This window comes from Gallinula chloropus (genome assembly GCF_964237585.1).
Source record: "Gallinula chloropus genome assembly, chromosome: 15".
NCBI classification, from domain to species: Eukaryota; Metazoa; Chordata; class Aves; order Gruiformes; family Rallidae; genus Gallinula; species Gallinula chloropus.
Window position 1 is genome coordinate 17,511,358 of NC_140100.1, and position 16,274 is coordinate 17,527,631.

The 16,274-nt window shown below is 48.2% G+C and overlaps 1 protein-coding gene across 1 annotated transcript in view; it reads left to right on the forward strand.

Moving 5' to 3' along the window:
* The first annotated feature begins 500 nt into the window (after window positions 1–500).
* Window positions 501–16,274, forward strand: part of CREBBP (CREB binding lysine acetyltransferase) — a 94,479-nt gene continuing 78,705 nt past the window's right edge. Inside the window, exons 1-2 of the mRNA XM_084271244.1 lie at window positions 501–865; window positions 15,153–15,865. Coding sequence (XP_084127370.1) covers window positions 781–865; window positions 15,153–15,865 — 798 coding nt within the window. The 5' untranslated portion in view covers window positions 501–780. The remainder of the gene's footprint in view (window positions 866–15,152; window positions 15,866–16,274) is intronic.

The window sequence follows — 16,274 nt, forward strand, 5'->3', positions numbered from 1 at the left end:
GGACACGGGCAGCCGCGCGGAGCGCCGCCGACGGGCAGAGGGGCTCGGGGCAGCGGGGCAGAACCGGCCGGAGCCGACCGAGCGCCGCCGCCGGGACCGGGAGCCGCGGTCGCCGTCGCGCCGCGCTCATTGTTTTGGGGCGTTTTTTGGGTGTTTTCGGGGTTTTTCCGATTTTTTGTGGTTTTTTAATTATATTTTTTTTTTCCCCCCCTCCTCCCTCCCGCTTCTTCCCCTTCCTTTCCCTCCTCCCCCCCCCCCCCCCCCCTCCCCTACCTCGGCCGCGGTTCGGCCGCGGGCGGGGGCGGCGGGCGGGGGCCGCCGCGGGGCCGGGGCGAACCCCCCGGCGCGGAGGGGAGGGGACGGGGCGAGGTGGAGGGGAGCGTGTGTTGCGGGGGGGGGGTGGGGGGCGCTATGCTCCCCGAGTGACTGACTGAGCCGCCATCCGGGCACCTCCTCGGCGGCGGCGGCCGGGCGGGGGGAAGAGGCCGGGAGGAGCGAGACCGGCAGGGAGGGGGCGCTGGGCTCTTCCCCACCCCGCCCCGAACCCTCCTCCCCTGCGGCCTGCTGCGGCGGCGGCGGCCCGGCCCGGGTATGGGGGAACGGGGGCCGCCGCCGGTCGGGCACTGAGCGGCGCTGTTGCTCGACGGTGGGTTCCCCTTTGGAGGAGGAACGGGGAGAGAGAGAGCGAAGGCTTCGAACCCCCCCTCCACACCTCGGAATCTCCGGTCTTTAACGATTACCGGCACGGCGGCCTCTCCCCGGACGGCCCAGCCGGCTACCATGGCGGAGAACTTACTCGACGGGCCGCCCAACCCCAAGCGAGCCAAGCTCAACTCGCCGGGATTCTCCGCCAGCGATAGCACAGGTAAGGCCTGCGGGGCGGTGCGGGGGCGGGCGGGCCTCGCCGCCGGTGTCCCGTTCCACCACCCCCCCCCCCCTTCAACGTCCCTCCGGCGGGCGGTAGGGCCCGACCGATCGCCTGAGGGACGTTGTGGGGTGAGGGGGGGGGGGGAGCGGGAGGAGGGGAACCGCCGCCCTGCCTCGGTTCCCGGCGGGGGTGGGAACCGGCCTGGCGAGGTGCCGGGTAAGGGGGAAAAGATTCCTCCCGGAGCGGTTGGGCCTTCTCTCCCTTCGCCGGTCAAAGTTACCGGGCGGGACCGTACGCTGAGTACCGTCCCGGTTATAAATAGCGGTTGGGTGAGTCGCGGTAAGGCCTTTAGAGTTGAATTTTCCTTTCCTCTGTCATCCACTGCCGTTTTAATGGTGAAGGGATAGAGGGAGCCGTCTCGGATGGGGTTTTTTTTTGGGGGGGAGCGGGCTGGTGAGCCCAGGTAAGTGGGGTGCGGGTAGGGAAGGAGGAAAACCCAGCCCGCAGCAAGCCCGGCCAGCCTGCTGCGGACGGGAGCTCGGAGTTTCTGTCTCTTATTTCTTAAAAGCTATCTGTCGCCCACAACTAAAAACCCGGCCCCTGCGTGCAACACACTCACTACCTAATAAAAACTCCCGAATAGCGCGCTAAGATTTCGGCTTCTTTCTTTTTCCACCCCGCCGCCACCACCTGTGACCCTGGCTTAAGGCGCTTGGCTCCGCCTGTCCTGAGAGCTTTTCCTTAAAAGTTGGGTAATCTGTAGATAAAAACTGAAGTTGTGGGGTCGATGGCATGATGAAATGTCCAGCAGCAGCAGCAGCGGGCTGGCGGGCGCTGCCACTCGCCTGTGTCACGTTGTGGTTTCAGGGTGGCTCCCCCCCACACACACACACACTCCCCGAGTAGGAGTGGGCTCGTAGGTAATAAAACGCATCACAGTTCTTCACTTCCCGCAAGCCTGTGCCCTTTGTAATTAGGCACGTGTGTGCATGAGGGCATGTGTGCGTGTGCCGACGGCTTCCCCTCTTCCAACTGTTCTAATCACCGAAGCGGTGGCTTTACAGGGGCAAGAAGCGTGTTCGACTTGCGCTTCTGTTGCCGGAGATTAATGAATCTTGCTGAAGGGACAGCGATAAGTTAATCGTGCTATGCCTGCTGTCTTTTTATAGACTGAAAAAATGATTACTATAATTGAGCTGATAAATTCTGTGAGGTTTTTCGGGTTTAATCTGCATTTGGCAATAGCCTACAGACACTGCAGCCCTTTTGGGGTTGTCTTTTTTTTTTTTTATGGGCTCTCTTTCTCAACCTACAAAGAAATGAAACATGCCAAAAAGAAAACTTATGGAGAGTAAGAATTGGCAGAGAATATCTAGGTGAGATTTTGTGATTTGAACTACTTGAATCCCTTCTGTGGAAGCAACGGAAGATCATGCAGAAGGCTGATATGCAAGTTGTTACGAAATGCACCGTGGTAACTTGGGCAAAGCACAGTTGTTCTTTTAATTCTTCACGTAGACATTGTAGACTCTGTGGGTAGCTAGTAAAGATGTTTGAAGCTGTGTCTTTTCTCCCCCCTCCTTGTTTTTTGAAGTTCCCTTGGTCTGTTCTGGAATGCTTCAGTCATAATTACGTCCTGTTCAGCAAGTTTTAATGCGTCTCGGTAAGCTCTGTGCAGTGCTAGATATGTAAACTCCAGCATCTGCATTAAGTTCTGCACAGCTGGGGCGACATACACGTTGGTCACCGGGGACAGCAAAACCCCTGGTTGTATTTTGAACAAGTAGGAGTGGGTCTGTAGCGCTCTGTCTTCATCCTGGTGTTCTTCAGGCAAAATTATTTCTCTGCTTGAGAGTGCAGGTAATGTTTATGCACTTAGAAGGGCTTCTTTTTTAAAAAAAAAAATAAAATACCGCTCTAGGTTTGTTGCCAGCAGCTAATGCTGCTTGTTGAGAGGTTGCTGAACGTTTCTGTGCGTTGCATAGTAGGCAAGACAAATAGTTCTGAGGAGCGATTGCTATCAAATACCTCCTCCTGAAGCTAAACCAGGCTGCTCTCTTGCACTGAGGTGTAAATGAAGAAGTTCTGCTGCAGCCTGGCAAAGTTGCCTGTGTGGCTGAGGGTGCTGGGGTAGGTGGCTGTGCAGCCTGCACCCTGGCTGAGCGGTAAGTCGTGTACTGGAGAGCTGAATGGTGATTGCAGTGAGAAGCCCGCGCTGCTTGATGCTGTGGTTTTTGTGAGGGGGATGCGCTTTAAGAACCGCCGCGTTAGTCCTGGCTGTGCAGTTCTGCTCAGCAGCCGGGCTCTGAGCCTGCCAGCGCTTCTATCTGAAGGTAGTGGTGCAGTGGAGAAGGGTGTGATGGCAGCCCCGAGCCTCCGTCAGACAGCAACTGCTCATCCTTGCTTATATTTCACGTTACTCTTTGATGCAGTGATGTTAAGCAGTTCCTTTTGTCAGGGTAAATTTTATCTGCCTTTAATCTTTCTGGTAAAAATAGCCTCAGCTTTACCAGAGCAAAGTTTGTTCAATTGAAATGGGTCTACTTACATCCTGAAGATACGACCTTTCCTGTTAAACTTCGGTGGCTCGATCAAACGTGTGGTCTTGGAGAAGGGAGCAGAGATGAAAGGATGACAGGGAAGTGTTCTGCAGCTGTCGTTAAGTTCATGGTTTGCAGTTGCCCCGTTGCTCTTTGCATCAATAAGGACGGTTAAGCCTCGTGGCTATTAACTTAGCCTGCCACTGCTGTATGACATTGAACAAGCTGGCTCCTATGGTAAAACGTCCACGGGAAGGATTTTTCCTTGCCTAGCCAGGTAGGAGCATTGCTTTTGTCTAACTACTGCTTTCAGGTAACATAGTGTTTTTCATACCTCAGCATTGTCTCCTGTGTAACAGTTACGAGTTCTCATCTGGCGCTGTGGAACAGACAAGGGACTCCTATGAAAAGTAGCACTACAGTAACTTTGGTTGTGGCAGCATATTACTTGATGTTGAGTGTCGTGATTACTTTGCACGGTGCTGGTGTTGGGCCTTCAGCAGAGTATACAGCGAACTGGCAGCACTCCTGAGCTGGTGTAGGTCCAAACTCTGCTCGTGGATTGTGAAAAATGTGCTTGAGTGGAGCAGCAGCAAGGCTGGTGTTCTGCAGGTGCTGCTCCTCCGTGGCTCTGCAGGTAGCATCGTGGCGGTGCTCTGTGTTGGTTGCAAGAAATGCCTCTCTCTGCATTTGGTATGTACCCTGCAGCCTTCTGCTGTGCTACGCTGGCTCCAGAAATGGCAGGGCTTAATGTGGGCCAAAGCAGAGGCTGCCCTTAACGGCATTATGAGCTAATGAATTCTTGAAGTAGGTGAAGAATGGAGAGGAGGTGAGATGAGCAGCATCAGAAGTCTGTTAAAGCTGCGTTTTCACCTCAGGCTTGGCTGTGCTTGTGACTCTCGCGTGTGTGTTTTTTTTCCTCTACAACTTCAGGTCCTGAACAGGTGAAGCAGCATGGCCGCTGCTGCAGGAGCTGCAGGCTGGGACCTCTAGTAACTCATGCTCTCTTTATGGCACTAGTGTCACGCTGCCCGTATTTTACCGTTGGGGGAAGCCTGGCCCGTCACACGTGCCTCCGTACGTGCCGAGATAAGAAGATCTCTGGCGAACTCCCAGCGAGCTACAGAACTTCACAGAAGGGATTTTGTGTTGATAGGCGGCCTGATTTGATCTTCCTCTCCTGCCAAAAGGAAGATGGGCGCTTTTGGTGCATTTAGTTTTGTGTTTTTAAAAGAGGTGGACTACCTCTAAGCTAAGCAGCTTGAGGAGCGACCAGGAGGCTTCCGAAGTGTGTGTTCACGTACTTAGCTGAGACTTCACATGGGCTGATGTCTTCTTGGTGATGTAAAACCAGACTTAGTGCACGTGAAAGCGTTACTGTGCACGTTTTAGGTTCATTCTTGTGTAGTTGAAAAGTTTCACACAAGCCAGTTTAATCAACCTGCTCTTGTTTCCTATGATATGTGCAAAACTTTGATGTCATTTGTACCCTGTGACAGTAAGATTAATCGCTCTTAGACACATGCTTTCTCCATCTCTGCCTGGAATTAGAAGGGTAATTCTATTAAGTGAACGTTTGTGGATTTATAGACAGAGAATTGGGGGAAGAAACGCAGCTTCTGGAAAGGTGTAGGCGAAGGAGTGAGCGTAGCTGTAATTACTTCATGGGAATACCCTTTGTTTCGTGGTACGTGCACGGTGACTGGCTGGGATGGGAACAAGTACGAGGTGATATTTCATGGCTGTATTGTCTCCTAAGACTTAGCCTGCATGTGTGATGATGGGAGAGGATGATGCCAAGCAAAAACTGTTTATGTTCAGCTGTGTTAAGTTTGATACAAGCGGAATTTAATTTTTTTTTCCACTCTAAGTGACTGCCCTTCATCACTTCATGCTTGCAGCTGGACAGGGACAGCATGAAGCTGTCTGGGACAGGAGATTTTAAGATTAGAAACTGGCTCATCTGGATGATTTTATGTGATAGTCCTCAGGCCTACAATTGTGCCCCTTTTTTGAAATTAATACTTCAATTGATAATTGCATATATGCTTAAGAGTTAGAAAATTTATTCTATTCACATACACACCCCCCCATCATGACTTAAAATTAACGTGGTAAATGCTGTCTTGTGCTGTGGCGTAGAGCTCCTGGATAAAGCCCTGCCTGCAGCCAGCAGGAATAAAGGCTGTGCTCTGGGGGGTCAATCTTTGTTGCACCCCAGAGATCTCTTGATAGCTTGTGAAATGATTCCCAGTTTTCTGTTGCAGATTATTCACTTTCTATTCTGGCTGAACGTTCCTTGGAGCCACAGTCCAGTGCCATTAATTATTTCTACAGCAACATGCTATATTTTGCTATTATACCTGCAACTTCACGTGAAAAAAATCCACCTACTCTTGGTGTTTATTTTTATTAGAGATTTTTGTGCTCTGTTCTTAGTGGCTATTACAGAAGACTGAACAGAAATCTTACTCCATTAGGAAGATAGTGAGGGTTAGTGAGAAATTGGGTGGAGGGGGTAGTTAAGAAACAGGATTTGAAAATTTCTGGGGTTTGTTCTTATACAATGAAAAAGCATGTGGGACAGCTTAGAAATCTGACACTTCCATCCCAATTTGGTGCACATTTTCAAGAATTTTTGCTTTGTAATTCTTCCTTTTAACGTACGTTATGTTTTCCATCTGTCTTCTCAGATGTCTGAGAGAGAACCCAAACCTTTTATTGGGAAAACTCTCTTTAATGGAGATGTCTCAACAAATACTATCAAGTATTGTGCAGATCCATAGCGTGAATCAAAAGAAAACTGAAACTTCTATTATCGCTGGTAATTTGCAATCATAACTCAGAATCTGAATCTCTTCACACCACTCTTCAAAAGCTTTGCTTCATCTTGCCTTTCCTCTTTTCTCAGTCACCACCATTGAGAAACAATTAATTGGAAAAAAAGGGGCTTAATTGGAACACAGGATAAATACAGTATCTTTGGTTTGCAGCATCTTTGTGTATATGTTTTTTAATTTATAAGTAATTTTAATTTCTATGTCTGCAAAATAATCTCCTGCTTCTGAGAGTCATCCTTAATGCTGTGGGAACTTCCTCAGGAAGATGGTGTTGTCAAAATGAGTTGCTCTGTCTAGGTGATGTGCCTCCTGGTCTCACAGGTAGATGTTTTTTCATTGCTGCTATCAGACATCTGAGGCAGGAATCAGGGGCAGCTCCTCTCTGCTGCACAGTGAGAAGGGAAATGGAATATTAATTCCAATCCTTGTGTGTGTGTGTGTTCACCTGAAGAGTGTGAGCTCTGCCCCCCCTGTACTGCTTTTTTACTTAGATAGCTGTTCTGGTGGGTGGTGTTGATGACATAGCTTCTGTGTCATCTGTGTAGTTTCACCTAATGGGGCAAAGAAAGGGGGAAATTACCAGGAGACTTGAATTGAGCAAGTACTGAATGTAAATCTGCTTTGTAGTAGCTGTAAAGTTTTTTCCTAATGTTCATAATCTCCTCTAAGGAAAATATTAATGAGAATGATTCAGAACAGCCCTGTCTTGCTGAAATTACTGCTTTAAAGTAAAATGGACTTGGGTATTGTTTTTTCTGTGTTCAGTTGGTTGTGGTTGGAAGCTTTTTTTTTTAAGAGTGAAATACGTAAAAATCCTGAGTTTTAGGCACGTCTGCTGTTGCTTCCTTACACGTGGTTAGTGTGTTTTGTGTTGTGTGTTCTCACACAGCTGAGTTGCCAAGCAAAAGACCCTTCCCTTATAATTTGGCAGCAGAAATAGGGAGGAAAAATAGCTTTAAAACGAAGAGAATGGAAACACACTTTTTGCAGCTATTACACATCATAAAGGAGACACACAATGTGCCTTGTAATCTTGTGTAATGCTGCTGCTTTTTGTTTCATGATACTACTTCAAGTACACACAAATCATTGCTATTTTTGTCTGGCAGAATAGGCCTGTTCCTGTTCCGTTCTGTTGCAGAAGGTGTGTAGAGGTGGGAACTTGAGAGGAAGTCTGGTGTAGGGAGGGGGTGTTTGAAGCAGCCTGAGCTGGAGGGCAGTGCTGAGCCTTGAGTTCTCTCCCCAGTGCTGAGCGTTGTTGAGTTCTCTCCCCAGTGCTGAGCGTTGGGTTCTCTCCCCAGTGCTGAGCGTTGGGTTCTCTCCCCAGTGCTGAGCGTTGGGTTCTCTCCCCAGTGCTGAGCGTTGGGTTCTCTCCCCAGTGCTGAGCGTCGCTGGGTTCTCTCCCCAGTGCTGAGCGTCGCTGGGTTCTCTCCCCAGTGCTGAGCGTCGCTGAGTTCTGTCCCCAGTGCTGAGCGTTGGGTTCTCTCCCCGGCGCTGAGCGTCGCTGGGTTCTCTCCCCGGCGCTGAGCGTCGCTGGGTTCTCTCCCCGGCGCTGAGCGTCGCTGGGTTCTCTCCCCAGTGCTGAGCGTCGCTGGGTTCTCTCCCCAGTGCTGAGCGTCGCTGAGTTCTGTCCCCAGTGCTGAGCGTTGGGTTCTCTCCCCGGCGCTGAGCGTCGCTGGGTTCTCTCCCCGGCGCTGAGCGTCGCTGGGTTCTCTCCCCGGCGCTGAGCGTCGCTGGGTTCTCTCCCCGGCGCTGAGCGTCGCTGGGTTCTCTCCCCGGCGCTGAGCGTCGCTGGGTTCTCTCCCCGGCGCTGAGCGTCGCTGGGTTCTCTCCCCGGCGCTGTCAGCTGTTGTGGGGAGGTGGAAAGACCTGGCAGTTTAAAACGTGAAACGCCTTGCGTTGACCTGCGTGTTTAATACAAAGTCCACAGGCAGAGAATGTTATGGTTTGTTTGTCAAGATAATTCACGTCTCCCTGCGTTATCTGCTGATGGATGGTTTTTTCCCAGGCGTGCAGGGAGGGTAGCGCAGCCGTGAAGGGAAGCGCTGGGTCTGCCGGTCGTGTGAGCCAGCCAGAGGCACTGGATTTGGTACAGACTCTGCGTTTTGTGCTGTCTTAAGCAAATGTCCACAAGTAGTTACTGGATTCTCAGATGATTCCTCTTCAAAGGGTCGTCCTGAACTTAAATCTTCTGTCATCTGTGAAAATAGGGGAGCAGAAAAGGTGTGTGAGTGATTGTGATAAGGTGAGGAGGAGCTCTTGCTTTGGTTAGATTGCTCTGAGGACCCTAAAATGTTTAATCTTCATCAGGATGATGTGAATGAGAAGATGTGCGACCTGTCCTAGGGAACCTGGTTTGGCAGGAGGGTTGGGCTTGATCTCTGGAGGTCCCTTCCAACCCCTACGATTCTGTGATGCTGTGAAGCTGAGGTTATGAGTGCAGTGGTCTCCCAGACTGTATGCAGACTACTTGCCTTTCTCTTCCTTCTGTCCATCTTTCTGCTCTAAAGCAAAGAAAATGACTTTTGCTCAGTGAGTGAGTGTGTAGCCTGATGGCCACACACAACGTGACAATAGTTATGCCACTCTGGCTGCTGCTGGGAAGTATTTAAAGTTCCTCACGAGAGCAGACACAGCAAGAATGTCTTAAGCACAGACACCTTGGGGGAAAAATTAAGAGGAAGAATGGTTATAGAGAGCTTCTGTAGGAAGCCAAGCCAGTCCATCAGTGGCATCTGATGCCTCCAAGAACAGGCCAAAGTTAATGCTCTTGCTTGGCTACTTTTGTCACACATTTTAGGGGTTATTTTGGTTTTATTCCCCTCTGGCATCAGGGAAGAAAAAAGGGACTAGACTAGCTTCTTAGTGCATTTTTCATACTTCTTTCTGTATGTTACCTTTGGTACCAGGTGTGTTTAATGTACCCTTATATACTGCTTTGTTTTTAATAGTGGTACTTTCAAGTAATCTGTGATTTTAAACAGTTTTTTTAGTGGAAGGGTACAAGGTCTGAAAATAAGGATTATTCCTGAAATAAGCTAGTATCCTAGGGGGTTTCTGACCTCCAACACAGATTGTGTTTTCATGACGAGAAGCTTGAAGGTATGACAGAGTGATACACAGCGTGCAAGTGAAAAGAGAACCCAGGGTGTAAACTCTGTGTAATCAAGGAAGGATCTCTGTTTATACCCTTCTCCTTTAAGGCAGGCAAGAGAGACACTGGGGGCAGAGCAGTTGGCCTTTCCTGTATCAGGTAGTTACCATCACACACGTTAGTTGTGGGGTGGGGGGGTAGAGATAACATGCATTTTCCCCTTCCTGACTTGCACATCTGGTGTTCGGGCCGATGCCAGAGGCATTTCAAAAGCTGAGTTGATGCTACTGGTAGCACTGCAGTGGAGGCTGGAGAGAACTGACTGTTTCATTAGCTTCTTGATTTGTTTGCTCTGTGTAATGAGCTTCAGTTTTGAAAAGTCATTTAGTTGGGGGAGATTTTAGGAGCTTGAAGTTACTTTAAGATGAACTAGATTCTAAGCTGCTGATGCCCTTTTTGGGTATTGAGATACACAGAATGGATCTAATGTAATTGATTTTAGGAATTGTGTCACTGCTTAGCTGCCTGTCTGTACCATGAATGGTATTCATCTTACCTGAAGATGGGTAGGAAGTGTGGTAGAACGAATGCCACCTCCTCCATCTCCAAATCCCTAAAATCCCAGCCACAGGAAAGCAAGAGAAGGCAAGCATAGCACCTGTTTTCCAGAAAGGCTAAAGGGATGATACAGGCAACTCTGCATGGGTCAGCTCCCTTCCGTCACTGGGAGGATTGTGGAGCAGCCAGAATTAATTTAGTGAAGGGCTACTATGGAGGGGGGAGGGCTGGAGCTCTTGCTCTTGGGAAGAGACTTGAGGGGTTGGCTTACAGACCTCCTGATGACCCTTCCAGCCTAAACAGAGTCTGTGAGCAAGAGCAAGGTGATAGTTGTTGTCATGGGTCTGCCTAGAGTGCCACAGGGCAAGGCTCCTTCCTGTCTATCCATACATTTGAATTTTGACCTGTCCACTAACTTAGGGGTGAACAAACCAGACTGTATTTCTTTCTCAGCCCAAATGCAAGTAGTTAAAAAGATCAGGTAGAAAGACATTTATCTCAGTATCTAAATCTTTTATTATGCAAGCCACAGCTTGTTGGGACTCATCCAGATGCCTGCTGTTGGATCTCTCATTTCCCCCTCACCCTCCTCCACCCAGCCTTTAGGGTCTCATCGCTGGCTTTCCCAAGCTGCTTGTTAAACATCATGTTCTGAAAACGTGACGCTCTTCCTCTCACAGCCAAGGTCAGACCCGTGTCAGTTTGCAACCTGTGTGTCTCGTTAGGTGAAGGTGCTAATGGCAAGTTTCCTTACTGGAAATTCTGTTTGGTTTTGGGCTTTCCTTCCCCCCCCCCCCCCCCCCCCCCATGCATGTGTCTCTTAATTGCTTTAATAGATTAAATGTGCTAATTGTCTTTGAAACAATAAATTATAGAATCCCCAGACCTGAAAAGGAGGTTGGAATGGATGTGGTGATTGCTGACTGCACCAAACAGTGTGGCCATTGAGCTGGGTTACCTGACATTGGGTTTTGGGAAACGGCTGGAGCTCTGAACTGTTGAGGCTTTGTCTGCTGGGGTCTGGCATGACTGAAAGAGGCCTTACAAAACAAAATTGGGCTCACTGAAATGTAACAGCGATGTTGGCATGAAAGAAAGGCACGGTGAAAATACTGCTTGTGTACTGGGAGCGCAGTGTGACTTCAGTGTCTGCTTCGTGATGGGCGTGTTTCAAGTGGAGACTGGCCTGTAAAAAATGAAACCAAATGTGATTGTTGTCCTCCTGCTTGGTGTCTGCTGTGTGAGGTGTTTGATAAATCACATTCAGAAATACCTCACAATGTTTGACACCTCTCCGGGCTCAGGTAAAGAGGAAGTGTGGTGACGTTGAAACAAGTTCACTGATTGAATATATATATTAAGAAAGAGTTGCAGGGAGTCGTACAGATGAAAATGCTCTGCCTAAGAGTGCTGCACAAGTTGTGGGGTTTTTTTCTTCTTAGAAGGTTTGGGAGGAAACAGAACTCTCTTTCTGGCTACTGCAAGTGTTGTTCAGGAAGGCACAAGACTGTGGCATTAAGCTCACAAAACTGGAATCAGGTGAGAGTGTGTCTCGGATGTCATTATGTTATGTGTGAAACTAGATGCTCAAAGAACTCAAAATCCTCAAATTGGAAAGGAGCCCTTTGGAAAGAGCGGGGGTGTTGTGGTGGCCTAGTGCTTTTCCATCCCTTCTGTGAAAGACATGTTATCTCTGATTTTTGGCTTTCTCCTGTGAAGAGGCTTTTTGGCTTTACGTAACAGGTAATGAAAGGCGTGAGGTTTGGGATTGGAAGTGCTGCTTTAGGAGATGTGATGGCATGAGGTGAGCCTCCACAGCCTTAGCCAGCTCCCCTACTTCCTCAGTGCTGAGATGAGATGTGTGTGCCTTATGAGTTAAGGGAATCTGTCCTCTGGTAAAACTGCTGCTTCTGTTCTGTGGTGTGCTCAGTGGGCATCACCTTTGAGAGGTGGAGCGGGTACAGAGCTGGGCAGTTGGAGCAGGAGTCTGCAGTGTAGGTGGTTTTCAAGCACTGCTTCAGTACCTATGTAAAGGCAAAGGCATCTCTCTTATTTCTAGGCTCTTGGTAGCTGCCACTGGCTTTGAGAAATAGCTGAAGCACTGAGTGTGGGATAAGTTACACTCTTTTCATGAGGATGGGGGAACGAGGTTACTTTTCCTTTTGCTACCAGTAGAAATAGGCTGTGTTCTTACAGTGGCAGATTTTTATATGTGTATAAATATATTAATACCTGCCCAGACAATCTCTTATCTTTATGGATTTGCTGCTGACATGCATAAGTAGACTTTTGTTTTCTGTTGTATTTTATAGCTGTTGTAAAATGTCTTGGATTGATGTTTTTAACGTACACAACTCTGATTAAAATACAAAAGCAGGAAGATTAATCACTGCGTGAACATTTGAATACTCAGTGAATTTTTATGTGGCCACTGTGCTAGAGCTGTTTACCTGCTTTTTATTTTCCTGCTGGCAGAGCTGTGAGCTCTCCATGCCTAACCTTAACGTATGGCGTCCTTACAGGAGTTTGAGTGGTGGCTTATTTCAGGTTTTAAGAGGCAGCATTCCCAAACGCTTTCTTCACTCTTTTTGTAAACTGCAAAAACATTTCCAGCCCTTGGCTCTGGCAAGGCTGGTAGAGTCCAGACAGCCAAACAAAAACAAAAAAACCCAACCAAAAAACCCAATAACAAAGAAAGAAAAAGTGCTTGCACTACAGCATCCCATTTTGAAATGCAACTGGAAAAAAAAACGAATAACCTCTCTTTTTTTGAAGCCTCAGCAACATCTTCCTCCTTTACATCCTGCCACTCCCCCACTGCCCTGGCCCCACATGTGCACATGCAGAAATCTCTCTCTTGTTGATGAAATATGAACAATTTAAGTGCAGAAACTCGTAAAAAAACCCCAAACCAAACAAACTCATAACCCACCATTCCTGGGCTTTACAGAAATTGTCTGAACAAGCTGTGTAAACCTTGAAGTTCCCAGCGAGCCGGGGTGACAAGAGCAGTTTAACAAAGGCCTCAGCCACAGGCCCTGTGTCACCAGCCCTGGTGACATGCCAGCCGACAGCTGCTGTCTGCGCTCCGGCTGCAGCTGCGGGACGCGGGCACTCGCTGCTGGCCACACAGGGCTTGGCCGTGGGGTTACCAGCGGATGGAGGGTTAAGTATCATGACGTTTTGTAGTGTTGAGTGGCCTTGAGGGAAAGGAGAGGTGAAGTGCTCACTGGAGGGGTTGTAGTTGAAGGCACACCAGGAGTATCAGTAAAAGACAAGCTGAAAAGGTGAACCGAACAACCGAAGGGACAGGCAGGGAGAGGGAAGTTAAAAGTACCTGAATGAACCCAGCGAAGATGTTAGCTGATGTCTTCCCTGCTGCAAAGGGAAGATGAGGTGTGTCCTGAGCTATGTGTTCTGTCACAGCCATCTTGGTGCCAGCCTGGAAGTTCTTTGGAGCTTACTGACTTCTCTGGAGGCAGCTGGCTGCAGCAGGCAGGGGTGGTGAGGTGCTGGGTCCTCCAGAACGTGCTGCTGCGAGCGCCCCAGAACAGGCGGAACGTAACCGTTCCCTGTGTGTTCACTGTGACTGTTAGATCCACTGGCCATTGCAACACCTCTCCATGTTTTATTCATTTCTCATATTAAATTGAAAATCCAAATGCTGATGAAATGCGTTGTGTTTCAGTGTGTTGCAGTGTGTTGGGAACACATCCTAGCGTTGTGCTAGGGGTTAAGTGTTCGGGCTCTCTTGCTCTTCGATGCAGTCAGTGTGGTCCAGGTGGTCACTTGCTGGACAGTGTCAGGCCACTTCTGCAACCTGAGTCTTGCACTGGCTTGTTGTGGTTGAAGAGTGAATTACACTTGAAAGTAGTGAAGCTTCTGGGGTGTGCTTCTTTCCTAAAGAACTCTTGTTTGCTCGAACCTGGAAAGAAATCAGTTTGCCTGTTGCTCGCTGTGAGCGAGCAGGGTTTTTCAGGGCTGGCTTTGGCAGGGGGCAAAGTGTGGTTTTCATAATTTTCTGTTCTGTTACAGTAAAAAGTGGTTGTTTGAGATCATGTCCTTGGACTGGAAATCTTTCTGCTGTGTGCTGCATGCTTGAACAGCTAGCTGCTCTGAGGAACTGAGGCTGGTCTGCTTACGTGCTTATAAATACTGCTGTACGCACTTGGCCTTACCTCTTAAAAATGTAACCTTTATTTTCATGTGGAAGCACCTATATACAGCCTGGTAACTTTCTATTTTTAGTTACATAACAAAATAACATTGTTGCTCAGGCTCTGCTTATGATGTGCAATAAAATATTCCAGCGAGAGTTGCGCCCTATTAAAATAACAAAATGAAACCACCTCACCACTTTTTATCAGTCTGGATGTACCAGCCAGGCAGAGCAGGCTGGAACAAGCAGCTTAATGAAGATTTGATTGATTTATTTTGCTCATCTGGAGAGCGTGTGGATTACCTCTGTCAATATTGGGCATGATAAATGAGGGCTGGGCACTTTAAAGAGTAATTTGAATTATTTGAGCTGTTTGGGGATCGAGAAGTGACTTGATTCAAGAGGCATTACAGGGAGAAAATGCTGAGTGCAGTTTGGGATCTTCTGAGGTGGGGGGGGGGGGTCATGGTACCGAGCGGTGACTAGAAACTGAAGCTGGGCATGTTTGTGAGTGAGACTGGGAGTAAACTACTGAAGAAGTAGTAGTTGTCTTTTCTGATGGAGCTTCATAGCCTGGCTGGAAGACAGTGTGTGGCCATGCACAAACGTGAATGACCAGGTTGAGGTAGGAGTGCTGGGTGAAATGCAGTGGCTTGGAATGATATAGGAGGTTGGAGAAGGTGATGTAATCACATTTTTTTGAAGAGTAAATTGGTTGGGGGGCAGGGGGAGGGCAGGAAACCTTGATATTTCTGCTACTGCCTTTTAGCCAAAACGAGAAATTAGGTTGGATCATTGTATTTTATTTCTTAAACTAGGTACAATGTTTTGTCAAAAGTTTTGTGAATAAGCTGCTATTTGGGCAGTGCTCTACCTTGTGTGGTGGTGCATGCACAGCATGTACAACCACTTGCTTTCTCAAGGACTCTGGGGTTCATGCCACCAGGACCCTTGCTGCCTTGCAGTCAGTCTTGGGTAAAGATGTGCCTTAATGTGTGTCATTGCTAAAGACTAGTACAAAGTAGTGTAAATGAATATCTTAGTTACTTGCTTGTCATGTTTTTCTCACCTAATTTTCTGTTTTAACTTGCAGATTTTGGATCTTTGTTTGACTTGGAGAATGATCTTCCTGATGAGCTGATCCCCAATGGCGAGTTGGGCCTTTTGAACAGCAGCGGGAACCTTGTTCCAGATGCAGCTTCCAAACACAAACAACTTTCCGAACTTCTGAGGGGAGGCAGCGGCTCTTCCTTAAACCCAGGAATTGGAAATGTGAACTCAAGTAGCCCTGTCCAGCAGGGAGTTGGGAGTCAAGTTCAAGGGCAGCCGAACAGTGCTAATATCGGTAATCTGGGTGCTATGGGTAAGAGCCCTTTAAACCAGGGAGACTCTTCGGCTTCGGGCCTGGCAAAGCAAGCAGCCAGCACCTCTGGACCTACCACACCTGCTTCACAAACTCTGAACTCACAAGCACAAAAACAAGTGGGGATGGTGACCAGCAGCCCTGCAACATCACAGACTGGACCTGGGATATGTATGAATACTAATTTCAGTCAGACACACCAGAGCCTTCTCAACAGTAATTCTGGTCACAGTTTAATGAATCAGCCTCAGCAAGGACAAGGGCAGGTAATGAATGGATCTCTTGGGGCAGCTGGAAGAGGAAGGGGAGCAGGAATGCAATATTCTGCCCCTGCCATGCAGGGGAATGCAGGCAGTGTGCTGGCAGAGACTTTAACCCAAGTATCTCCACAGATGGCTGGTCACACCGGACTGAACACAGCACAGACAGGAGCAATGACTAAAGTGCGTACCTCTCATCATTTCATATATTCTGTCTGTTGCACTTTGGGGGTTGTTTTCTCTCCATACAGGTGTTTAGAAAATGTTGTAGATTCTTTTCTGGAACAGAACTACAGAATGCACTTTCCTATGTCAGTAGTTACCTATTTCAGTCAGCAGTGGTATTGGGAAAGCAAGGTAATTGAAACAGTATTTCTCATGTAATCAGAAATGAAAAGCACTTGCTGAAAAACACATCTTTGAAGTTAAAAGTGGGATAGTATCTTAGCAGGGTGAATTAGAAAAGAGTATCGTGATCCTGCAAGAAGGAAGCAGATGATTACTGCTGTGCAGGATCTCAATTTAGCTGCCAGACAACGATATCTTCTAAAGCAACGTGAAAACTGTTAGAGAAATATTTGCAGATTGGAGA